The 25,978-nt window shown below is 46.0% G+C and overlaps 1 protein-coding gene across 4 annotated transcripts in view; it reads left to right on the forward strand.

Moving 5' to 3' along the window:
- Positions 1-25,978, forward strand: part of herc2 (HECT and RLD domain containing E3 ubiquitin protein ligase 2) — a 67,168-nt gene that overhangs the window by 36,728 nt on the left and 4,462 nt on the right. For all 4 annotated transcript variants that reach the window (XM_004552801.6, XM_076880419.1, XM_012919526.5 and 1 more), the window contains exons 50-87: positions 91-216; positions 381-489; positions 1,178-1,317; positions 1,404-1,594; positions 1,683-1,788; positions 1,939-2,030; positions 2,129-2,304; positions 3,938-4,049; positions 4,336-4,417; positions 4,507-4,741; positions 5,657-5,834; positions 6,055-6,136; positions 6,866-7,037; positions 7,121-7,265; positions 7,733-7,958; positions 8,930-9,101; positions 9,445-9,631; positions 10,525-10,668; positions 10,756-10,947; positions 11,026-11,179; positions 11,293-11,400; positions 11,477-11,608; positions 13,565-13,723; positions 13,810-13,928; positions 14,182-14,307; positions 14,389-14,544; positions 14,630-14,944; positions 15,984-16,198; positions 16,342-16,519; positions 16,619-16,780; positions 18,417-18,508; positions 18,599-18,738; positions 18,873-19,060; positions 19,210-19,407; positions 19,485-19,568; positions 19,960-20,101; positions 20,203-20,397; positions 20,634-20,746. In XM_004552801.6, coding sequence (XP_004552858.2) covers positions 91-216; positions 381-489; positions 1,178-1,317; positions 1,404-1,594; positions 1,683-1,788; positions 1,939-2,030; positions 2,129-2,304; positions 3,938-4,049; positions 4,336-4,417; positions 4,507-4,741; positions 5,657-5,834; positions 6,055-6,136; positions 6,866-7,037; positions 7,121-7,265; positions 7,733-7,958; positions 8,930-9,101; positions 9,445-9,631; positions 10,525-10,668; positions 10,756-10,947; positions 11,026-11,179; positions 11,293-11,400; positions 11,477-11,608; positions 13,565-13,723; positions 13,810-13,928; positions 14,182-14,307; positions 14,389-14,544; positions 14,630-14,944; positions 15,984-16,198; positions 16,342-16,519; positions 16,619-16,780; positions 18,417-18,508; positions 18,599-18,738; positions 18,873-19,060; positions 19,210-19,407; positions 19,485-19,568; positions 19,960-20,101; positions 20,203-20,397; positions 20,634-20,746 — 5,843 coding nt within the window. The remainder of the gene's footprint in view (positions 1-90; positions 217-380; positions 490-1,177; positions 1,318-1,403; positions 1,595-1,682; positions 1,789-1,938; positions 2,031-2,128; positions 2,305-3,937; positions 4,050-4,335; positions 4,418-4,506; positions 4,742-5,656; positions 5,835-6,054; positions 6,137-6,865; positions 7,038-7,120; positions 7,266-7,732; positions 7,959-8,929; positions 9,102-9,444; positions 9,632-10,524; positions 10,669-10,755; positions 10,948-11,025; positions 11,180-11,292; positions 11,401-11,476; positions 11,609-13,564; positions 13,724-13,809; positions 13,929-14,181; positions 14,308-14,388; positions 14,545-14,629; positions 14,945-15,983; positions 16,199-16,341; positions 16,520-16,618; positions 16,781-18,416; positions 18,509-18,598; positions 18,739-18,872; positions 19,061-19,209; positions 19,408-19,484; positions 19,569-19,959; positions 20,102-20,202; positions 20,398-20,633; positions 20,747-25,978) is intronic.

Genomic DNA, 25,978 nt, shown 5'->3' on the forward strand with positions numbered 1-25,978 from the left:
GATAACAGTTAATGTGATGCTTTGCAGGCATGCTAATAACAGGAAGTAAATAGACATAAGAAACCCGTGTCTCTGATTTTGCCGTTTCAGGATTCCCACCACAGAGTTCTCCTTCTCACATAAAGATTGGTGACAAAGTGAGGGTGAAGCCCACAGTCACAACACCAAAGTACAAGTGGGGCTCTGTCACACACAGGAGTGTGGGGGTGGTTAAAGGTAAGCAGAGTCACTCCAGTCTTAAGACAGAGTATCATCTGTTTTTCTTTGAATTGAATTGAAAATTTTATTTCAGTCAACAACAACAACAGATTTTTCTTCTGTTATTGTAACTTGAATCCACAGTTTATTGTGCTAATAGAGCCTCATTGTTTGTTTTTTAGCTTTCAGTGCCAATGGAAAAGATGTGATTGTCGACTTTCCACAGCAGTCCCACTGGACTGGTTTGTTGTCTGAGATGGAACTGGTCCCCAGTGTTCATCCTGGAGTGAGGTAAAGATGTACTAAATTGGTATCTTAGTATGTTGTGAGTAGCAATGTGAGGGATTAGTTGTCCAGATTTTTATATATTGCTTAGTAGCAGAAATACTTATTGGTTAAACTAATTGTTTATATTTTAACAGTTGCTAAGACATCATCCACCACTAGCTTGGTGTCAATTTGTTAACAAGCTTTAGACGAAGGGGTCAGTCAAGCAGATCACAGCTACATGAAGTTCCTGCAGATGTTGAAAATCAACATCATCAGAATAAAATGACCACTGTACTTGAGCAGTAACCACATCCCACACAGGTGTTTCAGCATTAACCTGCGAGGAAAGTCTCCTTCTGAGCAACGAGGCCAATATTTCTAGAAGATCCACTTACCTTGTTCTGAGCAGTTTCACGTGGGAATTTATTTTTATTTATTTTAAATATATCTGTAGTCTTTGCACATGGTTTTGAGTAACCGAGTCATTATTTCTGGAAAGGTACATTTGAAGCTGAGGTATTCAGATCTAATTTTTTGATGCTTTGAGCAGCACAGAGTGAGTATATTCAAGAAGAGGGAGGTCTATAGTTTGCTTTCAAAGCTAAGAAACTTGCAGTGAAATAAATGGACCAAGACCCATAAGGAAAATAGGTGAATTAGATTTTGCTTGAACTGAACATTTTACATGAAACCCTATTGCTTTCTCCAGATGTGACGGCTGCCAGATGTTTCCTATTAATGGCCCCAGATTTAAATGTAAAAATTGTGACGACTTTGACTTCTGTGAAAACTGCTTCAAGACACGCAAACACAACACCAGACATTCCTTTGGCAGGATCAATGAGCCTGGTTAGTCCTACATTCGCCAACATAAAATTCTGTGGTGGTTCTACGTACGTGTGCATAAACCTGTCCTCCACCTTCTCCACAAACAGGCCAGTCTCCGGCTTTCTGTGGGCGTTCAGGAAAACAGCTAAAGAAGCACCACAGCAGCCAGCGTGGGATGCTGATTGACGATTGGTCTCGAGCCGTCAAGAGCCTCAACGTGTCGTCGTCGGTTAACCAGGCTTCGCGCCTCATCGACTGCAGTGATCAGTGTTGGCAGTCCTCTGGCTCACAGGGGAAGGTAAGAGCGAATTGCATAGTCTAATAGGCCGGATGACAGCCTGATTAGTTTGCTTTATTAACGTTTAATATTTTCTTTTTCTTTGCAGCACTGGATTCGTCTTGAGCTTTTCCCAGACGTTCTTGTTCACAGGCTGAAGATGATCGTAGACCCGGCGGACAGCAGCTACATGCCCTCGTTAGTGGTGGTGTCAGGTGAGTTCAGATGTTTTTTGTTTTATGTAAAATTGTACTGATTTTAGTATTTTTCCCTTTTGTTTGAGCAGATGACAGTTTAATTTTAAACTTTGAGACCAATTGTTTGTTTTTTAGCATTTTGATCATTCTGACATTTTTATCACGCAGGTGGAAACTCTTTGAACAACTTAATTGAACTCAAGACAATTAACATCAATCCCACTGACACCACTGTCCTCCTCCTTTGTGACTGCACTGAGGTTTGTCTGCTTCAATAACTGACTGACTGCTTCTAATTGTTTTTGTTTTCCCCCTAAGCTCAAGTGTCGTAATAACTTTATATAAACACCCCCAACAGTATCACAGGTACATTGAGATTGCAATCAAGCAATGCCGCAGCTCTGGTATCGACTGCAAGATTCACGGACTCGGCATTGTGGGACGCATTAGAGCTGAGGATGAAGACCTGGCTACAGTCCCTTTCCTGGCCTCTGACAATGAAGAAGAGGATGATGAAAAAACTGCAGCTGGGAGGTGAGATGAGGCAGAATTATTTCCAGGTTCCAATCATACATATGTGCGATTCGCTTTCCAGGGGATAGCCTGTGAGTTTGTGGTTCTACCATGTGGCCTGTCACCGAACCCAATGATGTTTGTGAGATGCACTGAGGCAGCAGTGGGTACTACTCAGCAAAAGGACATTTGAGTAGCAGCACACATCAAAAACTGGCTGCTGCCAGCTCCTACCTGTCAACAGGAAGAGAATTTAGACTTCCAGATAAATGTGGAACAGAGCGTATTGAGACCCACTGAACATATTAACTTCACAGCGCTCAGACTTGATGCCCTCCAGTGAAGACTTTCTCCAGACAGACTGGTGACGATGCAGTCAACCATAGCTCTTTGTTGCAGGGCAGCTCTGTTACCCTCAGACAGTGCCAGAGGCTGCTGAGCCTGATGGATTCCTCTTTAGCAGAGATACCGCTGGGTACATGAGAGGTTTTCAGCTCTGAGTGGCCTCACTGGGATTAGACCGTCATCGTGACTCCCTCCATGGACTGCTCAGGTCAGACTCTGGGCATGGTTTTAGCCAGGAAGGTGGTCTCCATAGATGCCTCCCTTGTGGACCAGGGTGAACTTATGAGGGGAGAACAGTGAATGATCGTTAGGCCCCCCACAGACAGTTCATGCACATAAACTGTCTGGAACTGCTGGCAGTTTATCAGTCGCTAAAACATTTGCTCTCTTGGCTGAAAGGGCATCATGTTTTAGTGAGGTCAGATGCTTCCACTGTTATGGCTTATATCAATAGAAATGGGGATCTGAGGTCACGTAGATTACACACACTGGCCCACTGACTGTTAGTCAGCAGTCATCTATAGTCATTGACAGCGACTTGTGTTTGGAGAATTTTGAACTTGTCCATGGATTTTGGTAAAAAAAGGAAAAAAACCACTGCCCTCGAGACTGTAGCAGTAAAGCAGATCTGGCTGCAGTTCACTCAGTTGCCTGTGGACGTTTTTGAGTAAGTGGAGCGTGTTCAGTGCCCACACTGGGGGCTTACGAATGGCCAAGGACCCTCCTTTTTACATTTCCCCCAGTGGCCCTCATTCCCCCAGCTTTGGCCAGATAGGGACAGGCGCCCACACTAGGCCAGGTAAACACTGGCTGGCAGAAATTTTTCAGCTGCTGCTCTTCAGCTCACCATGGCCTTTGCTACTGTGCAGAGACTTTTAGGCACAGGGGGAAATATTCCACGTCCACCCAGAGAGGCTAGCTCTTCGGCCCTGGCCTGAGTAGATCAACCTGAGCATGCTTGGGGCTCCTTTATAGTGTTATTGACACTGTTCAGTGTGTTAGAGCGCCATTCACAAGCTACATGAGCACAAATGGCATAAGTGCTACTTAGAATCACAGGGCATCCCATTACTGTGCTCTGTGGCAGTGATTCTGTTATTTCCTCAGGCTCTGGTTAAAAAGAGTAAGACCTTTGTTACTATCAAATTCTATTTAGCAGCTATTTCAGTCTGCCAGCACTCCCTGATAGTGGTTTTAAACTTGTGACAAACGTAACTGTGCAACAATGTTTTATTAAAATTTTTTATTATTATTTTAAAACAAGGAAAAATGTGAATCCATATTCAGCCTCTCTCGCTTTACTTTTCAGTCTTGCTCGGAAGAAGCCGTCAGGACTGGAGTCCGCAGCCACCATCAGGACCAAAGTTTTTGTGTGGGGTCTGAATGACAAGGACCAACTGGGAGGACTCAAAGGCTCCAAGGTGCCGTTTCTCCTAATGAATCAGTAATTGAAAGTTTAGGGCTTGTGTGCCTTTGTCCCAAATTAAAAACTATGTAGTATGAACACTAACCAGTGATTTACACGCTTCAAATTTTAACTTTTTTCCCCCTCCACGTTAACATCTGATGTTTGTTTTTTCCAGATATATATTGTGTGTGTGTGCGTGTGTGTGCGCGTGTGCGTGTGTGTGTACACAGCATGGACAGGAAAACATCCTTTGGGTGTGAGTGAGCTGCACTCTCTAATCTCTTTCGGTTTGTTCACAGATCAAAGTGCCATCCTTCTCCGAAACCCTGTCTGCACTCAATGTGGTGCAAGTGGCTGGTGGCTCCAAAAGCCTCTTTGCAGGTGAGGAATGAATAGAAATGCTTTTGAAGATCTGTCCATTCACACGTGTTGTGCTACAGTAGTGTGTAACTGATATGTCGTCGTTGCAGTGACTGTCGAGGGGAAGATTTACGCATGTGGTGAGGCAACTAATGGCAGATTGGGTTTGGGCCTCTCCAGTGGGACCATCCCAATCCCCCGTCAGATCACCGCCCTCAGTAACTACGTGATAAAGAAGGTCGCTGTGCATTCAGGAGGACGCCACGCTATGGCCCTGACTGTGGACGGGAAGGTGTTTTCCTGGGGCGAAGGAGACGACGGCAAGCTTGGGCACTTTAGTAGAATGTAAGTCATTGAATGTGGCCACTGTGCACACCCCAGATACTTAACGCACCTTTTATTAAACTCACTGTGTATTTTTAGCAAACTATGACTTGTATAATATCCACATGAAGTGATGAATTAATAAAAGAAATAACAAAAATGTGTGTAGTTTCTCAGACAGTCAACAGTCAGTCAACAGCTCATACACTGTGGAGCTACACGCCGATTGGCTCAGTTTAATTATAATAAAACACTCCTAAAAGGGTAATAGCTTTTATCTTTTCAGCTTTGAAGGTCCTGTAGATCTTCTTCAGTGTAAGGTTGAAGTATAAATTGAGCTCATGATTTCACAAGCTGTGTTCCAACTTCAGGAGTTTGATTTGACAGTTTACTGCCTTCATATAGTCTTGTAGCTGTACTCGTCCTTAATCGTCATTGGGATTTATTCTTAAATAAACCTTTTCATGATTTATCAGCTTTAAATCTTAATTATAGTTGTTGCATGCACTGATTATGGGGAAAAAAAAAGACAGTCAGCACAATATGATGATTACACTTACAATGCACCTTTTTGTCATGAAACATCATCATCTTCTCTTGTTTAGAATGGAGTCAGTCAGTTTGGGCATTTCTTTATAACGTTAGCTAAAGCTGTTGGGTGCAGATATATGCTGTAGTGAAGGCAGGCCAACAGGGGCTAAAGCTGTGTTAAGTCTATGTCGCAACTTATGACCTAACCGTAAACTCCTTTTAACTCCTCTACCACGTAATGTTCCAAGCAGTTTAGTTGATGCAGGCTGTGTCAGCGAGATGTGTAGTTAATTTTTTATATCGTCATATGTGCTTCATGGACAGCAGTTTCTAATGAAATAGAAATAAGTAAGGACTATTAAGAAGAGTCTGATTTTTATTTGTTTGCTTTATTTTTTCCTTTAGGAACTGTGACAAGCCCCGGCTTATTGAGGCGCTGAAGACGAAGCGCATCCGTGACATCGCCTGTGGCAGCTCTCACAGCGCTGCCATCACATCCAGCGGGGAGCTGTACAGCTGGGGGTTGGGTGAATATGGCCGACTCGGACACGGGGACAACACCACTCAGCTGAGGCCCAAACTGGTAAGCTCAGCCTTTGTTTACTTTACACACATGGCTGCCCATTGTGTCATCAGCTGATCAAAGAAAGATGAAATTTGCATCCAGTATAGTCTATGATGAATTCACACACTTTACACAGTAGAATTCACAGCTTTGAAGCAGCAGACAGATTGCTTGCTACATACAGACTTAACTGCATGACGTGTGATTTGATTGTCTTACTCTTCTGTCTGTCGTTCAGGTGAAAGTACTTCTGGGACACCGTGTTATCCAAGTGGCTTGTGGGAGCAGGGATGCTCAAACTCTAGCCCTCACTGATGAAGGTATTTCTCTTATTGCCCTTAAAAGTAGCCCTACAGATTAACAGCTGTTGGATTTGGCAACATAGTCACGTTGTACTGTTGACATTGTGATTGTCGCCGACTAATGCAATTGGATTGAAACTAAAATATCGTTGTTGTTTTTATTTATACAGCACATTTAATGTGCTGTATAAAGCAACATCAACCAAAGTGCTGTAAAGGATTACAAAATAACTAGTAACTATATTATCTTCAATCACCTCTGTCATTTAAAAACTGTCCAACAGGCAGAAATCCCAGCAGCTCTTTCTGGCTTTGTAATGGATCAGTGAAGTCTGTTCTCTTCTATCAGCAAAATACGACCAACTAACAGTGAAGAGCAGCATTTAGACTTTGATCAAGCCTCCTCTTAAAAAAAAAAATACACTCATGCAAGTGTTTTTAACTTTTAACCTTTTTTTTAAAACGGTCTTGTCCGACAGCTTTAGCAAGCGAACCATCCCCAGAGTGCTCTGTTGTGCCAAACCCATTTGCTTTGCCAAGAGAAGCTTTACAAACTTTATAGGCTCGTCTTGTTAAGTCTTTTTCTTGTCTTTATTTGGTTATTTTATCACTAGTGCTAAAGCTGACAGGAGAGGCAAAATTTGAACTTTTAAATGGTTCCAGTAAAAAAAAATAAATAAATAAAATTTTTTGACACAATTGGGTTCCAGTTTCTAGTCCGTAATGTTTTGGGGTTTTTTTCTTCAGGATTTGTGTTCTCCTGGGGGGATGGGGACTTTGGGAAGCTGGGTCGTGGAGGAAGCGAAGGCTGCAACGTACCACAGAACATCGAAAGGCTCAACGGGCAGGGCGTCTGCCAGATTGAGTGTGGAGCACAGTTCTCCCTGGCTCTCACTAAATCTGGAGTGGTGTGGACCTGGTGAGATGAATGTGTTCCACGTTTAGGTTATCATTCATTATCTGTCCTCAGGCTTTCTTTGACCGTTAACTGTTTCCAAACAGGGGCAAAGGCGATTATTTCCGGTTGGGCCACGGCACCGACGTCCATGTGCGGAAGCCCCAGATGGTGGAGGGACTGAGGGGCAAAAAGATTGTCCACGTTGCTGTCGGAGCGCTGCATTGTCTGGCTGTCACAGACACAGGACAGGTTTGTACTGACCTCAACAAATGGTGTTAGAAACCAGAGCACACCCTTCAAAGTCTGATCATTTAGTGCCGTGGCTCTGCTCCAGATGTGAGTTTGTGTTCCTGCAGCAAGACCTGATTTATTGAGCAGTTAGCTCTGACCTTTTGCTCTCACACTGATTTTTTTTTTTTCTCTCTTCACCTTGTTTAATAGTTTTCCTCAGTACAAATTTGATTATACTAACATATCACCTCCAATGATAAGAGGCAGCTGGTCAATGTTTTTTAAGAGACTGTTGAAAGTAAAAGCTTGGCGCTGAGCCTTCACTTTACAGGAAACAAAGCGATTCAGAAATGTGTCAAATGTACAGAAATCTAAGGTGGTGTGAAATGTTTGATGGTATCTCGTAACCTTTTGTTTGTGACATACACGAATAACAGGTGTAATAAAAACTCCATCTAATTAAAGGCTTTATGCTTCTCTGTCAGGTGTATGCGTGGGGTGATAATGACCACGGGCAGCAGGGAAATGGTACTACCACAGTTAACAGGAAGCCCACCCTGGTTCAGGGTCTGGAGGGACAGAAAATCACTCGGGTGGCATGTGGCTCATCCCACAGTGTGGCCTGGACCACAGTGGATGTGACCACCCCCTCTGTTCATGAGCCAGTTCTTTTCCAGACAGCCAGGGACTCCCTCGGAGCGTCATACCTGGGTAAGCCTTGCTGTTTACATGCAGCTTCTCCACAAGGTGGAGCTGTGCAGTCATTCAGTGCAGCCAAGCAATTTTTCAGCAATGATGCTTTAAAGAGTCTTTTTTTAAATCAGCATTTAAGGTAAATATATGCTATTAAAAAACATCTGATGGATGCTCTTGAGTTCACTAAAGCCTGCAGTTCCTCTGTGTACAGTAGGCTCTTAATGTCAGTCAGTCCCCCATAGACAGGGGAAGATGCTAAAAGGTCCATCTAATTTTATGCTTTTTAACAATTATATAGCATCGTGACTTTTTTATTTAACTCACCTGTTTAAATTGGCTTAAGGCCTAAAGTTTGCTTTATCACACTTTGACTGACAGGCGAATGGTTACATTTGTGGTTTTAGCTGCTAGCTTTTTGCTAGGCTGCCCCTCGGCTAATGGAGTCCCTGAACTGCATCTCTGGACCTTTTTTGTGCTGTAGGAGATTTAGGACTGTCTAACACTTGAAATAATGGGGGTTACCCATCTGAGAGCTGACTCAAATTTGAAACTAAAAAGCAAACTCATTTCCTATTATGGTCTCTCTCAGTGGGCCCAGGTGTAGCTCATTTAGCTAGTTACCATCAGATCAAGAGCTGCACGACAAAGAACGACACAACAGAGATAAAACAAGCACAACCTTCAGGACGTCCGGGCAGTATGGGTCATCACAGCAATAAATTAACAATATATTTCTCTTCTGTACGGCCTTTGCTTTTCAATCTGGAAGCTCTCAACATCCATCTTTCACAGAGTCTGTCTGTCTCCCTCATTGTGTGCAGGACCCAAACACGACCATATCAACATCTGCATCAGGCTTCAGCAGCAGTTACTTTTCTTAGCTGCAGGTGGTAGAAAACACAGGCCTGGAAGTAAAGCTGGAGCTATTTTACGCTGCCTCCCATCAATGACAGTGCGTCTCATTGTTTTGGTGTTGTACTCTGTAGGTGTCCAGTCAGACAGTGACTCATCATCAGTGAGTAACAAGCTGAGTGGGCAGAGCAGCGTGAAGTCTAATCGACCCTCACTGGCCAAAATTCTCCTCAGTCTGGATGGAAACCTGGCCAAACAGCAGGCTCTGTCTCATGTGCTGTCAGCCCTTCAAATCATGTATGCAAGGTAGGCTGTGTGCACGGTTTGAAAAATCTATTTCTAATGTGCAGGAAGACTTGCATGGAAAATGTACTTTCCTTAAATGATAGAAATGTGAGAAGTAAAAGAAAACGGGTAAAGAAATTCAACTAACAATACATGATATGAAACTTATATCCTGCAGCTATTCAGGGCTTGAATGCTGTAACTTCTATCTTGTTCGTTTAATTATGTATGACCAAACTGGCTGACTCCGTTCTAAACAGGAGAAGATGATGATGTTTCTGAATAAATTAAGTATCTGACTGGCAGGAGTCGTCATCATTAATTGGCGTTAAACGTTGATAGACTGTGTTGTGTGTTCCCTCAGAGATGCAGTGGTGGGTGCACTCATGCCGGCCAGCATGATCCTGCCAACAGAGTGTCCTTCCTCTTCACCTATTCCCCCATCAGACTCTTCATCCTCATCCAGCGTGAGCGATGAAGAAGATCCTCCCGTTCCACCAGAAGCTGAAGAGCGAGTCAGCCCAAATCCCTGGCAAGACAAGAAGGGAGAGGTCAGGAACACAATACACCTTGCCTCTTAAAAACCTCACAGTTTAGTAAATGTCAGTGAGGCTGTTCTCGTGCTGTTTGGGTTTTTGAAGCGCTGCCTCAGCTGGACTTTCTGCTGATTTCCTGTTAAATTGTAAAAACACTCAGTGTGCATTTTTTGTCCATGACAACCAGGTGTGGGGATGCAGTCATCAGCAAACTGCATTTGGGTCCAATCTTGGAGCTCTCACAGGACCTTGATGAGAGTTATGACTTTAAGTTTCTGCAAACATTTCCATTCTTGGTGTTCTTTCTAAAGATAACTGTTATGGTTATCTCTGAGCATGATCCAGCTTCATTTAAACAACCTGAAACCATTACTTATCCATGTTTTTAAACTTCCTTGTTGTGCAAAGAGCCCTCCTCTCAGAGAGTGGTGTGTCTGAAATATGTAGTAGTCACCCGCAACAAACAGGCCTATAACAAACAGGCCTGTGACTTTTTGGGGTGGATAGTTTTCTTTTGATCCTCACAGCACTGAGACTTTGGTGAAGCTGACTTTTTTCACAGCCTAACCACACAGCAAGAGGGTCCTGAGTTTGAACCCCAGATGGGCCCTTCTCTATGGAGAACAGATTTGTGTGGTTTTTACCCCTGAGCTGTTAAAAGCTGATGGGATACTGCCGTCACCTCACAGGGGCAGCGTGGACATCCAACTTTGTGAACACAGTAACTCAAGAACGAGGCAGTATAGGACTTGGAAAAGTTGGAATGTCTGTGACCTTAAACAGTATATTAGATGTATATTTACTCTCAGATATGAAGATTCTTAGTGGGAGCTTGTTAACCGTGTGCAGTAAATATTGTTGTTTGTTGGCGTTTGGTGAACTTGGGTGAATTTGGTGTGTATGAACAGGTTCCCTCATCTGAAGACGCTATCACCCCGTCATCAGCAGTAACTCCATCAGCCTGTGGAGCCTCCTCACGTCCTTTCATCCCTGTCACTGATGACCCCGGAGCAGCCAGCATCATAGCTGAGACCATGGCGAAGACCAAAGAAGTAAGTCAGTCTGGTGGCAAGCAGAGACTTTGCCCTGAGCCAAGTGTTGTTAGCTTAAAGGTTTTTCTGTTGTTTGCTTCTCCTCAGGACTCTGAGAGTCAGAGCAAAGTGGTTGGTCCGGAGCCTCAGTACCTGGATGAGTTCACCAGTCTGCTTGTGCCGGATGACACACGAGTAATGGTGGACGTGTTGAAGCTTGCAGTATCCTGTCGTTCTGGGGAGAAAGGCAAGGAGGTCCTGTCTGCAGTGCTGTCTGGCATGGGCACAGCGTATCCACAGGTACTGTCATATATTCCCTGGAAGCTGTGCGTGCATCGCTCTGCAAATTGTTAACATTCTGTATGTGGGTCCTTGCAGGTTGCTGACATGCTGCTGGAGTTATGCGTCACTGAATTGGAGGATGTTGCTACAGATTCTCAGAGCGGCCGTCTGTCCTCCCAGCCAGTCGTCGTAGAAAGCAGCCATCCCTACACAGACGACACATCGACCAGCGGCACCGTAAAGATCCCAGGTTAGGAAAAAAAAAAAGACCTTTGAAAGGCAGAGATCATTATCAGGGTCTTATTGAATCTCAGTAAAATCACTCTCTCGGACATAAACAGCAACTTCTGTTTTGCTCTTCAGGTGCCGAGGGTCTGAGGATAGAGTTTGACCGACAGTGTTCGACCGAGAGACGCCACGACCCGCTAACAATCATGGATGGAGCCAACAGGATTGTCTCTGTCAGATCAGGTGATGAGGGGAAGAGATTAAACTTTACTCTCGCAAAATACAAGAAATGAAAAATTAATGTAGCTTTGCGTTTCAGGTCGGGAGTGGTCTGACTGGTCAAGTGAATTAAGGATCCCCGGAGATGAACTCAAATGGAAGTTTACCAGTGATGGGTCGGTTAATGGGTGGGGCTGGCGCTTCACAGTCTACCCCATCATGCCTGCAGCGGGTAAGACATGATGGATAACAAACTTTTCTGATAATAGTTCTTTATTATTAGGGTTGTAAACGTTTACTATTGCACTGATGCTGAACAAACACTGTCATGGTGTGTGCCCAAGCAGCAGCCTCCACCTTGTACAGCTCTTATAATAGCTTTATAGGCTAAACATGTTTTTTGTAGGATGGAAACCCATGTTGTTTTTTATTTGGTGTCAGTAGGGACTCACTCATTGCTGGTGCCAGTTTCAAGTGGACGTTTGAACAACTTTAGCTTTTGGCACTTCAGCGTTGATTTTATTTTTCAGCAACAAGTGGATGGTAGCTACTAATTGTGTGTCAGGCCTAGAGCTGGGCGATATGAGATTTTTTCATATCACGATATGTTTTTTTCATTTCAGGCGATAACGATATCTATCACGATATAAGCCAAATAACTATATTTGTAAGATTTAAATGTGCCGTTGCTCACAAGTAAAATGTGAAATAATCAGCAGCTTGTTTTTATTTAAATATTTATTTCCCATAATAAGTTCAACAGGGTAGATGTACTTAAGGAACATGAGACTTTTTCAGATAAATAAAGGCAAATATTGCAAACTACACAAAAGGCAGCCGCTAAAGCGTTTAAGTTTCAAAATAGAACAAACGAAACAGACTAAATTGTCAATTCCACTTAGAAACAAAATATTAATTCTAAAAATAAATCTTAGTTTGTGTTACAGAAGAACAGACAAAACTGACTAACTTTTGTCAATATCAAATAAACTGAGAACTAAAAGGAAATTCTCAATCTCTCCTTGTTGTATAGCTTAGCTTTTCAAACAGTTTTAACAGTTACTTTAGTCTGACAAAAGCCGAATGACGAATTGGCGCTTCCAGTCAGAGACTGAGGCTACGTCCACACGTACACGGGTATTTTTGAAAACGGAGATTTTCCGTTTTCAAAAATAATCCCGTCCACACATAAAGGCAGAAATGAAGGAAAACGCTGCTATGAACATGCCAAAGCAGCAGGTGGCGCTAGATTCCTAACCGTGCAGAAATGTTGGCCAATCAGAAGTCTAGAAGCCTCGGTGGGAAAAAGTAAACAAAGCTGGGGCATAGAAGCAGAACCGAGTCGTATGTGTGGCGGGACAGTAACTGTGTGTATATGTAAACATTTAAACACTGCAGAGAGTAGAATTAACAGTATTGTAGAAATTCATTTCACCGAAACAATAACGTGGCGCACAGTGTGACGCATGCACCAGTTCATTGTATTTCCAGACTTGCTTTCGGCACAATTTACAGTGCACGCTACTCTGTTTTTTGTCAGACTTGAAATAGCCGAAATACCTTCACACTACGGAACTTCTATGGCTCTTCCGTTCGACAATCTCTCCGGCGTTGGAACCATCATCTGTTTTCTCTTCGGTCACGCTCGGTTGATTTTTCTAGTCGGCACACTCATTTCCTCCATTACCCGCTGGCTGCTTCCCAAACAAACACACGTGCGGCTTGGCACTTGTGCTGTACGTAACAAGTCACGCGACGTGACGCTGCGGCTGTGATTGGTTCGGCTCTGCGCTACTTAATTTGGATTGGCTGATCTTTTTTTTTAAATTTTTTTTTTTTAAGAGGACAAGAGCGACGAGGTCTATCGCGATAGCTTAATTTCTCTATCGAGTAAAAGTTATATCGCGATACATATCGTTATCGTTCTATCGCCCAGCTCTAGTCAGGCCTCAGCTCTGCCAATCAGAGTCTCTGATCTGAACGCAGTCTGTTAACCAGGCTTTCTGGTGTCAGCTGATGTGGACCTCCATCCTCATCCAAATATGGCCCAAAAACAACAGCACTGTGGTACCCAAAAGCTAATGTTGAGACTTTAAAATGTAGAGTCCAGAAACCAGTTGGTGATAATATGATGGTATTTTTTTAAAGTGTATGTCTGTGACAGTCAGACTTCATTCTTCTTCTTCAGGTCCCAAAGACTTGCTGTCTGATCGCTGTATCTTGTCCTGCCCCTCCATGGATCTGGTCATATGTCTCCTGGACTTTAGGCTCAACTTTGCATCCAATAGGAGCATCGTGCCCCGTCTAGCCGCTTCTCTTGCTGCTTGTGCTCAGCTCAGTGCTCTAGGTACAGAATTGTGCTCTTGCTTCACCAGGTTATTTCTTAATAAAGTACGAAATAAATTTTCACAGAACTAAATTTGTTTTGTGTAGCTGCTGGTCACAGGATGTGGGCTCTGCAGAGGCTACGGAAGCTTCTGACCACAGAGTTCGGTCAGTCAATCAACATAAACAGGCTGCTGGGCGACAGTGAAGGAGAGGCTCGCTCTATGGTGAGTACACTGTCATAATTAAGATATCTGCCCGATGGCTTAATTGGAATATTTGTTATCCATTTATTAAGGTAAATTATTGGCCTGTAAAAGAGAGCTAAAAAATATTTGACTCTCGTGAAGATGTTGTAGCTAAAAAAAAAAGAAAAGAAAAAGTCCAGAAAAAACATTTCTTCCTGAAGAAAAGACGAGTGTTAGTTATACATGTGGTTGCTCAGCACATGCGACTGACCGATGGCCTTTCTTTTTTCAGAGCTTCACAGGTAGTGCTCTGGCTGCTTTGGTCAAGGGGCTGCCTGAGGCTCTGCAGAGGCAGTATGAGTACGAAGACCCGATTGTCCGCGGAGGGAAACAGCTGCTTCACAGTCCATTTTTCAAGGTATACACGCAGTTGTTCTCTTAAATACACGGTAACACCATAGTTTTCCTTTGCAGAGCATAACTTTAACACTTTGCCCAGGTACTGGTTGCTCTTGCCTGTGACCTCGAACTCGATACCTTACCTTGCTGTGCGGAGACACATAAGTGGGCCTGGTTCCGCCGATATTGCACTGCCTCCAGAGTGGCTGTGGCTCTAGATAAGAGAACATCTTTACCCAGACCTTTCCTGGATGAGGTACGTCTGCACAGCTGTGTTATCTGTGCAAGCTTTCATTTTGCCCTGAAAATCTCTCTAATCCATTTTCCTTCACCTTTTAAAGGTTACAAAGAAAATTCGCGAGCTCATGGCAGATCACGAGAGCATGAACACCCTGCATGAGAGTCACGACTTATTCAAGCGCGAGCACGATGAGCAGCTTGTGCAGTGGATGAACCGGCGCCCAGATGACTGGACGCTTTCTGCCGGGGGGAGTGGCACCATTTACGGCTGGGGGCACAACCACAGAGGGCAGCTAGGGGGCATTGAGGGGGCAAAAGTCAAAGTACCTACATCTACAGAAGCCCTCGCCACATTGCGGCCAATCCAGCTTATTGGTGGGGAGCAGACTCTGTTTGCTGTCACTGCTGATGGAAAGGTGTGTTTGCTTTTACCTGTCATGAAAACCTCTGTGCCAGTAACCCTTCACAGAGCATACATCGACAATATCAGCTGAACCATTGCTGCACGACTACTGTAGGGTCATTCATAAAAATGCATCACTACCTCCCACTTTAGCACATTTTTTCCCCCAGCTTTAGTATATTCAATGAAGCCGTTCAAGGAAGTAAATTAATACTATGAATATTTTCCTCAGAGTACAAAAATATATTTTTTTTCCCCCAACATTTCTGAGCTCTCATAACTTAATCTGTGCAGAAAATTTTAAGATAAGAAGAACTTTATTTATCCCGAGGGAAATTCTTTTGTCATACACATGCTCAATGCAGCAAGAGGGACAGAGGAATAGGATATACAATAGAATACTAGTATACAGTAATATACAGTAGGATAGTGCAAAATATAATATCAAATAACTCTAACAAGTAACAATATAATGATATCCTGAAAAATAAATATCTCAGCTATCAGTGAAGGTGATTCTAAAAGTAGCATAGTATTGTGCAAATGAATAAAAGAGAGTAGCATTATGATGGGGAGATGAAACAAACGTTCGATGAAAAACTGTTGGGTGATATTGCACGGTCTGAATGGAAACAGAATAACTTTGTTAGCGAGGATGAGTTGTACAGTCCTATTGCCACCGGCACAAAGGATTTCCTGTGGCGGTCAGTTCTGCATTTTGGGGCGATTAGTCTTTTGCTGCATATGCTCCGATGGTCCATCATGGAGGCGTGCATGGGGTGGGAGGGGTTGTCCATGATACAAAGAAGCTTTTTTTAGCATTCTCTTCTCAGACACCACCTCCAGGTTCTCCAGTCTGACACCCAGGACAGAACCAGCCTTTTTAATCGTGTGATATTTTATACTCAAAGTATCGCAATTTAAAGTCATGTACTTGTCATGTAAAAATGCATGGCTTGATTAAATATACGACAGACTGTGTACGTAAAGTCAGCTCAACCTTTATTTTTGCTTTGGGTTCTAACACCAGTTTATTTTCTGTCGATGCTCAGCTCTATGCCACAGGATATGGTGCAGGGGGCAGGCTGGGTATCGGTGGCACTGAGTCTGTGTCGACCCCAACCTTGCTGGAGTCGATTCAGCACGTGTTCATCAGAAAGGTGGCTGTGAACTCTGGAGGAAAGCACTGCTTGGCACTGTCCTCTGAGGGAGAAGTCTACTCATGGGGTGAAGCTGAGGACGGGAAACTCGGCCATGGGAACAGAAGGTTAAGACTACATGCACTAAAAATAAGAAAACCTCTTTCATATTAAGTTTATAGTTCATACATATATATAAAACTAAACCTCACTCAAAAATTTGGACAGTAAAGTAAATTTTTGTGCTAACTGTGCGTCCTTTTGTCTTTAGCCCCTGTGACCGTCCCCGTGTGATCGAGTCTCTGAGGGGAGTGGAAGTGGTGGATATTGCAGCCGGAGGAGCTCACAGTGCCTGCATCACTGCCAGCGGAGAGCTCTTCACGTGGGGCAAGGGTCGCTATGGACGCCTGGGACACGGAGACAGCGAGGACCAGCTTAAACCCAAGCTGGTCTGTGGTCACTCGACTCAGTTTCTCACAAGACTCAAAAAAAAAATAAAAATAAAATGTGCTTAACTTGTAAAGAGTAACTGTGTGTGCTTTATCCAGGTGGATGCACTGCAGGGTCACAGAGTCATTGATGTCGCCTGCGGCAGCGGGGATGCCCAGACACTATGTCTAACTGATGATGACATGGTCTGGTCCTGGGGAGATGGGGACTATGGCAAACTGGGCCGGGGAGGCAGTGATGGCTGCAAAATCCCCATGAAGGTAAGAAGGATTACAGAGCAGTGTGTACTGGAGGTGAACAGAGGCATCAGTTATACCTCAGTTTTCTAGTTATTTCATGTGGGAGACCAGAGTCTGAATCACCTAATCAGTTTTCTGTTCTTTGTAAAGTCAGTATACACAACTTTTAGTTAAAGGTATTTATTGTAAATTCTTGTGCCCCCAAAAAATAGATAAATAGGTTCATGTAAAATGGGGCCAGACTGCACTTTTTTAGGTATTACCAATTTTGTTAAGTAGCAGCTTTGCTAAATACATAGAAGGGTGTGTCATGCTGCCAAATATCTTCTCTTTGGTGTGGTAAGATTGGCTTTTGAAGATGACTTAAAGGCCACGGCAAGAGAATGGTGTCACCTGTCATGGTGTACAACAGTTATGCTGGCACCACCTGGATATGCAAAGATGAAGACTGTTAGAAAAGGTCCTGAGGGTGAAGACCATGAAAAGGCTGTAATGGAAGCACAACTTTCTGTTTCTGACTCTCCACCCTGGAAAGTTGAGATCATATCAAAGGGTCAGAGATATGAACTTGCTTTAATAATCTTTATTTTTGTTTTTCCACATAATTATTAAATTGCTGAACGTGACAGTTTAAAGATTGTGAATTTCAATAAAAATAATTTAAATTTCAAATAATATTAATTTCAAAATGGGCAGCACGGTGGCACGGTGGATAGCACTGTTGCTGCACAGCAAGAAGGTCCTGAGTTCAATTCCAACACCAGGCCGGGGTCTTTCTGTATGGAGTTTGCATGTTCTCCCCGTGTTTGCGTGGGTTCCCTCCGGGTACTCCGGCTTCCTCCCACCGTCCAAAGACATGCAGCTTGTGGGGATAGGTTAATTGGAAAAATCCAAATTGTCACTAGGTGTGAATGTGCGAATGAATGTGAGTGCGACTGGTTGTCTGTCCCTGTGTGTTGGCCCTGCGACAGACTGGCAACCTGTCCAGGGTGTACCCTGCCTCTCGCCCTATGACAGCTGGGATAGGCTCTAGCGCCCCCCGCGACCCTGAAAAGGATAAGCGGAAGCGAATGGATGGATGGATTAATTTCAAATAATAAAAACCCCAAAACCTTTGACCATACTTATCATGAGAAAATTGGTACACAAAAAATTTTTGAATCCAGAATTAGCTTTGCAGTTTTTCATTACCGAAATTGTTTTGAATTTACGGAAGGGTTTGTTGTTCTGTTTGGTAATATTTGTACACTGTAAACACAAAAGGACAGGGAACCAAAATGTAATGTGCTGCGTTATATTAATGTATGAGTATTTTGCTTGTTTAGACATATGTAGCGTTGTTCTTATTTTTAAAGCTCTGTGTGTACAGACACAGGTTGGTTCTGAGGCCTTGTCGCCTTTTTGTTTTTCAGTAAATGTAACAGGATTTCTCGGCTCCTCACCCTAACATGATCAGCTTCACTGTTTCACTCATAATGACAGAACAGGATAGAAACAGTGGCAGAGTGCAAATGAAATGATGACGTAGTTCTGCGTTTTATTCCTGTAATGTCGGCTCTACAGAGGAAGACCTTATCAAGGTGTTTTAAAAGCCACAAACGTGAGTTACGTTTCAATGCTGAAAAATTGAAAGTTAACCTGTCCCTCTGCTTTTCAGATTGACTCTCTCACCGGCCTTGGAGTGGTCAAAGTCGAGTGTGGTTCGCAGTTTTCTGTGGCTCTCACGAAGTCTGGAGCTGTGTATACGTGGTAAGTACAGAGACGAGCTGTCAAGTTCAGGTGTTGTATTTGGTTGTGATGAGGTGGCTCATCGTGGTGTGTTAATGTGTCCTTTTAAAGGGGAAAAGGTGACTACCATCGGCTGGGCCATGGCTCTGATGACCACGTTCGAAGGCCCAGGCAGGTCCAAGGGCTACAAGGGAAGAAAGTCATCGCCATCGCTACGGGGTCCCTTCACTGTGTGTGCTGCACAGAGGATGGTAGGAAGAATGTTTTCTGTGCGATCGTGCTTTTTTTTTTTTGGTACAAATTCTCTTTATCATTAAACCTAGCAGATCGGTTATGTTGAGTTAGATTTAGCTTCACAAAAGGTTTTGTTGCTTGTTTGGCTCAGGAGAAGTGTACACATGGGGTGACAACGATGAAGGCCAACTTGGAGATGGGACTACGAACGCCATCCAGAGGCCGCGGCTGGTGGCTGCACTGCAGGGCAAGAAAATCAACAGGGTGGCCTGTGGATCTGCTCACACTCTGGCCTGGTCCACAAGCAAGCCCACTAATGCAGGAAAGCTGCCTGCCCAGGTACTACACTCACTTAAGGTAGAAACTGAGGTAAAAAAAATTAGGTTTCAGCTTCCAGTAGATGGCATTAAAGTTGTGCAGATAAAAATATATTTAAAAAAAAAAAATGAAAGCCAGATCCAACCAGATGAGCGTGTGCTGTGTTTCAGGTTCCCATGGAGTACAACCACCTGCAGGAGATCCCGATCATGGCCCTGAGGAACAGGCTGGTGCTGCTGCATCACATCTCAGAGCTTTTCTGCCCGTGCATACCGATGTTTGACCTGGAGGGCCGGCTCGGTCAGACGGGCCATGGCCCCTCGGTGGGATTCGACACACTCAGGGGCATTCTCATCTCCCAGGGCAAGGTGGGACAGCACGGTACTGAGAAACCAATTCCATGATGTGACAGGCACTAAAACATTTCTTTAAATTATTTGAACAGGAAGCGGCTTTCAGGAAGGTAGTTCAAGCCACGATGGTGAGGGACAGACAGCACGGACCTGTGGTGGAGCTGAACAGGATACAGGTACTTTTAGAAACACATGCATATAGCTCACATAATCACTCACTTTGGTCTACTTTCAAGTCTCCGGCCCCCCTTACTGTAGTTCCCTTTCCCTGTGAGGCTGCGTTCCAGACTGGCTCCTGACTGTTACATGTGATGTCTTTCATAAGGGGATTGTTTCATGGTGTGTGATCTGCTCTCCAGTTTGTCTGTAGGGAGTCTTTCCTCCTCCTCCACCCCTTTCCCCTTCATCTAACTTGAGTTGTATCTGTAGTGGGAGCTGTCATAACGAGCTGGTCATGCACATCAGGACTTCCTCTCTATCTAGCAGGAAGTTGTTAAGCCCACAACAGAACCAGATCAAACTAATCTCTATTTTTTTTCTTTCCTCCCCTTCTTCTTCACCCCACAGGTGAAGCGTTCCCGTAGCAAAGGAGGTCTGGCAGGTCCTGATGGAACAAAGTCTGTGTTTGGTCAGATGTGTGCCAAAATGAGCTCTTTTAGCCCCGACAGCCTGCTGCTTCCTCATCGCGTGTGGAAGGTCAAATTTGTAGGTATGTGTCCACGCTGTGATGCCCACGCCTCCCTTTAAACTCCGAACTGTCAGAAACTTTTTCTTACCCTTGTTTTAAATACGCTGCACCTATTTTCTCAGGGGAGTCTGTGGATGACTGCGGTGGAGGCTACAGCGAGTCCATCGCTGAAATGTGCGAGGAGCTGCAGAACGCACTGACTCCTCTGCTCATTGTCACCCCAAATGGCCGCGACGAGTCGGGCGCCAACAGGGACTGCTTCCTGCTAAACCCCGCAGCCAAGTCCGCTCTTCACATGAGCATGTTCCGCTTCCTAGGTATAATCCAGTTAATCTCCCAGTCAGGACTGGGGTGTTAATCCCAGATAAACCAACTCTGAAAATATGCTTTTAGTATAAAAAGTGTAAATATTTCATCTGCATTTTCACTGATAAAGCACCTGGCTTGTTTTATTTAGTACACATAATTTTTATTATTGGTTCACGCGTCCTCGCACAGCTCAGTGTTCATGTTTGATCTGTGGGTAATGTCCTCTGCCTTGCTGCGTCTGCAGGAGTGCTCCTAGGGATTGCAATCCGGACTGGAAGCCCTCTTAGCCTGAATTTGGCAGAGCCTGTTTGGAAACAGCTGGCAGGCATGAATCTGACCATCGCTGACCTCAGTGAGGTACGTGCACAGCCCCCTCACAGGCGTGTTTGTTTTCATTTTTGCTTTAACTTATTATAAAATAAATAAGTATACTTTGTAGTTTTTTTGGTTTGTTTTTTTTTTTTTTTTTTAAAGACACTATTAACCTCCTAAGACCCGAACTATTCCATTAGTATTTTGGTCTAGACAACCCAAAATGTGATGTCCGCATATGTGGACGCCAGGTCCTAAGAGGTTAAGAGTTGGATTGATTCCCTCTGCTGTCACTGTCTTTCCTTTTACATGGACCACAACCAAAAGAGGACCGTGCTTCTGTTTTGCTCTTTATCTGTCTGAAGCTGGAAGGATGGATGCTGCAATAAGTAGAACAGCTGGGCAAAGAGTTTTGCTGTCTGAGGAGGCAAAAAAGGCAAAGGGGATGTAGCAGGTTTCCACATAACCAGTGGTTAGTTTAAAAATAACAAAAATGCAGGAGAAGCTCATTGGCCGTTTTTAGTTCTGACTTCACCTGTGAAGCAAACTGGCTGCCCTCCCTTAACATAGTTTCTCCCCTTTGGTTTTCTTTCTCTCCCTCTTTCTTTCATTCTTTCTCCCTGTCCTATCCCCCAGTCATGTCTGTCCCGTTTGTAGCAACTGAAAATAAAATAAATTCATAATTATAATAAAGGTCAATCAAATGGACCAATATGGCAAGGCCATGATGATCCACTTGGTAAAATAAATCCGCTTGGCTTCTTTCTTGGCCTTAAGACAACAATTCTGAAGGCTAAAGATCCAAACGGGACACAAAAAAAACCAAAAAAAACAAACAAAAAAACGAATAGTTATGTCTATAACTTCTGTTCCCTGAAGGAGAGGAACGAGGTACAACACATAAGTATGGGATATCACGCCCTCGCGTGTCCTGGCTGAAGAAACCTTTATTCACGCCTTTACGGCAGATGACGTGTGATGACACGCGCAAGGCCCCGCCCGCACATATAGCCGCTGCCATCACCGTCATCCCTCAGTTCGATAGCCGCTCTTCACCGAGCCAACTGCTCAGTGGGGCCACCCTGTGTTGTACCTCGTTCCTCTCCTTCAGGGAACAGAAGTTATAGACATAACTATTCGTTCCCTTTCAGTCGATTCACTCGGTACAACACATAAGTATGGGACCTATATACACGCCCCGCAGAGCAGCCACCGAACCGGAACGGGACCACCACATCCTCAGTGAGTGGTAGACCCAGCAGAAAGGACAGCATGAGCCACCGAAGGGGCTGTAACGTCCAACCGATAAAACCGCACAAAAGTGTGCGGCGACGCCCAATTAGCCGCTGCACAAATATCAGCCACAGGCACCCCTCTAAAAAGAGCCCATGAGGTCGCCATCCCCCTGGTGGAATGAGCTCCCACCCCGTGGGGCAACGCAAAACCTCCGGTGCTGTATGCCAGCGAGATAGCTTCTACAATCCAGTGGGACAGCCTCTGTCTGGACAGAGCTCTACCTCTATTCGGATCAGCGAAGCAGACAAACAACTGGTCACACAAACGCACATCCCGAGTGCGCTCAATGTAGGTGCGTAGCGCACGCACCGGACAAAGAGAATGCACCCTCCTCTGCTCCTCAGATTCAAAAGGAGGGGAGCAAAAGCTCAGCAACTCAAACTCCATCGAACTATAAGATGCAGGCATGACCTTGGGAAGATAGGCGGCATTCGGACGCAATACGACCTTGCGGCCATCAGGAGAAAACTGTGTGCAGGCAGGATGCACAGACAGCGCATGAAGGTCCCCCACTCGCTTCGCCGAGGCCAAAGCGAGAAGTAATGCGGTCTTATACGAAAGAAGTTTCATATCTACCGACTCAACGGGTTCAAACGGAGGGCCACAAAGGGCCTCCAGCACCAAAGACAAGTCCCAAGCAGGGACACCGGACTTAAGCACGGGCCTCAGCCGGCGAACCCCTTTCAGAAAACGCACGGCGAGGGGATGCGCACCTGGTGTCACCCCGTCAAAACCGATATGACAAGCAGATATAGCCGCTAAATAAACCTTGATCGTCGAAAACGAAAGGCCTTTATCCAACAGCTCCTGCAGGAATGTCAAAACATCCACAATAGAGCACTGAAATGGGAGAGTGTGGCGGTCCTGGCACCATCGCTCGAAGGCTCGCCATTTGTAAGCGTACAAGCCTCTAGTAGACGAGGCCCTGGCGCTCTGAATCGTCGCTACCACACTAGGTGGCAGACCCTTAGCAACCAAGTTTAACCTCTCAGCAGGTAAGCATGAAGGTGCCACAGATCCGGGCGCGGATGAAACACTTCCCCCCCCGCCTGAGAGAGGAGATCCCTGCGGAGAGGAAGCTGCCAAGGACTTGCTGCAAGCAGGCTGATTATTTCTGCATACCACGACTTCGCGGGCCACCAAGGGGCCACCAGGATCAGAGAGAGGGAATGCCGACGCACCCTCTCCAGAATTGGAGATATCATTTCCACTGGGGGAAATGCATACAGGAGCACGTCTGGCCATTGGTGCGCTAGCGCGTCCAAGCCCAAGGGTGCATCGTGGTCGATTATGGAGAAGTACAGGGGGCAGTGAGCATTCACCCTGGAAGCAAAAAGATCTATTTGCGCCTCGCCAAATAGATCCCAAATCTGAGCCACTATTGAAGGGTGTAACCTCCATTCTCTCACCAGAGGACCCCCCCTGGAGAGAAGGTCCGGCCCCAGGTTCAGGTGGCCCGGGACATGGGTGGCTCTTAGAGTCAGAAAATGAACACTGCACCATAACAGCAGAGAGCGAGACAGCTGCAACAGGGGAAGAGAGCGTGTTCCTCCCTGCCTGTTTATATAAGACACCACTGTTGAATTGTCCGTCCTGACTAAGACATGCTGGCCCTGCAGGACTGGACGGAAACGCTTTAGAGCTAAGAACACTGCTAACAGCTCTAAGTGGTTGATGTGCAGCTGGCGCTGAGCCGCGGACCAGATCCCTCTCACTGACGCACCCTCGCACAGCGCTCCCCACCCACTTAGGGAAGCATCTGTGGACACCACCTTGCGAAACAACACCCTCCCAATCCGAGAGCCCTGGTGCAGTAGCCCGGGCTCCCTCCAAGGACGGAGAGCTAGCATGCAAGACGCAGTTACCGGCAGCCTCCTCCGGAGGTGACGCGAAGCACACAAACGGTGAGAGAGAGTCCAGCGTTGAAACGCTCTCATTTTCAACAGCCCAAGCGGCACTACGGCGATCATAGATGCCATCATGCCCAACAAGCGCAATATCGTCTGGAAACGCAGTCTGCGTCCCAGCTGAAATTGAGCGAGGCAGCGATGAAACGCGGCCACTCTGTGCTCTGACAACCGTGCGCGGCTGGAAAGAGAGCATATTTCCAGACCGAGAAAAGCGATCTGTTGACCTGGGATTAGCGAGCTCTTCTGAAAGTTCACAGAGAACCCCAGTGTCTGAATGTGTGACAGAACCCGCGACAGCTGCGTCTCCGCCTGTTCTCTGGAGCAAGCCACGAGAGCCCAGTCGTCCAGGTATGCCAAGATGCGGATGCCCCTCTTCCTGAGGGGCGCTAGCGCTGCCTCGGCACATTTCGTAAAGGTGCGGGGAGCGAGCGACAGCCCGAACGGCAGCACTAGGTATTCGTAGGCTACGCCCTCGAATGCAAACCTCAGAAACTGCCTGTGTTTCGGGTGTATAGCGACATGAAAATAAGCATCTGTTAGATCGATTGTCGCAAACCAATCTCCCGGGCCGACTGCACTCAGGAGCTGTCTGAGTGTTAGCATCTTGAACCTGTACGTTCGCAGGTACGTGTTCAAGACTCGCAGGTCGAGGATGGGACGAAGCCCTCCCCCTTTCTTCGGAATGACAAAATAACGGCTGTACCAACCTTTGTCCGTCTCCGAAGCGGGGACCACCCGTATTGCTCTCTTCTGTAATAGCGCCTGTATTTCCTCTCTGAGTACCAAGGCTGCCTCGGGGTTGACAATCGTGTTCACGACTCTTTGGAAACGAGGCGGCTTGACCCGGAACTGCAACCGGTAACCCATGGCAACGGTTTGCAGCACCCACTGAGGGAAGTGAGCAGCCAGCCGGCTGGCCTGCAGCACTGACGGCGGGGCGCCGTCGCCCCCCAGTGTGTCTGCAGGGGACTGCATCCCCTGCCTGACCTGGCTCATTTCGCCTGCAGGTTGAGCATTTGAGATTGTTTGAGAGTAAACCACACTCTTTATTGATTGCAACATGGGAACATGTACATTTATACATTTTGTTGGGTGCACCTTTTCCGGGGCATAACAATGAAAAACAGCGGGAACACTCGATGTGGTCGCTTGAACATTCAACACATCTGAACCGTGTGCAGGGGTTATGTGCTTGGGAGACCGCGATAGGGAAGTGCAGCGCCTTCTGGGGCTGACAACCTGAACAGAACTTAAGCGGCACCTCTTGTGCGGCAACAGAGGGGTAAGAGCAGCGTCTCCCTGCTGCCGGATCCCTTCCCCACTCGCAATCACAGCTAGGAGGGCTGAGGCTTCTTCCTCCTGGGCGTCGGGTCCCGTCGGGGGCCCGGGGGAGGGCCTTTGCCCCAGGCCGACTGGCGTGGAGCTCGGGCCGGAGTACGTGCTCTCGCCGGCGGCCCTCCCACTCCAGCAGTGGGCGCCGGTCTCTTGCCAGCTGTCAGAGGAGCGGCGGGCCTGTGAGAGCTAGCAGTGGGCTTGGGCTGGGGCTGGCGTCTGGGGATGATGTCGCGCAGAGCTTCCGTCTGCTTCTTCCTCAGATCGAATCTAGCCTGAATGGCTTCAAGTGAATGTCCGAATAACCCAGCCGCAGACACTGGTGCGTCCAGATACACAGCTCTGTCTCTATCAGGGACGTCGGAGAGGGTCAGCCACAGGTGCCTCTGCGCCACCACTGTCGAAGCCATCCCTCTGCCCAGGGAGAGCGCTGCACAGCGAGACGCACGGAGGATGTAATCCGTGGTGACTCTAACCTCGTTAAGAAGAGGTGACAGCGGGCTGTCCTCCGGAACCAGCGATCCAAGCTCCGCCAGGCACATTGCTTGGTACGTCTGGAGCATGGTGACGGAGCTCATGGCTCGAGCGGTGCCGGCCTGAGCCCGATAAATCTTCTCCAGCTGCGAGGCCGAGAATCTGCAGTGCTTGGACGGCAGAGTCGCGGGGCCACCGACACCATGGTTATGGGACGGGGCCAGATAAGCAGCCAGAGACGGCTCCATAGGGGGTGGGTTAGCTA

The sequence above is a fragment of the Maylandia zebra genome, linkage group LG23, assembly GCF_041146795.1.
Source record: "Maylandia zebra isolate NMK-2024a linkage group LG23, Mzebra_GT3a, whole genome shotgun sequence".
NCBI classification, from domain to species: Eukaryota; Metazoa; Chordata; class Actinopteri; order Cichliformes; family Cichlidae; genus Maylandia; species Maylandia zebra.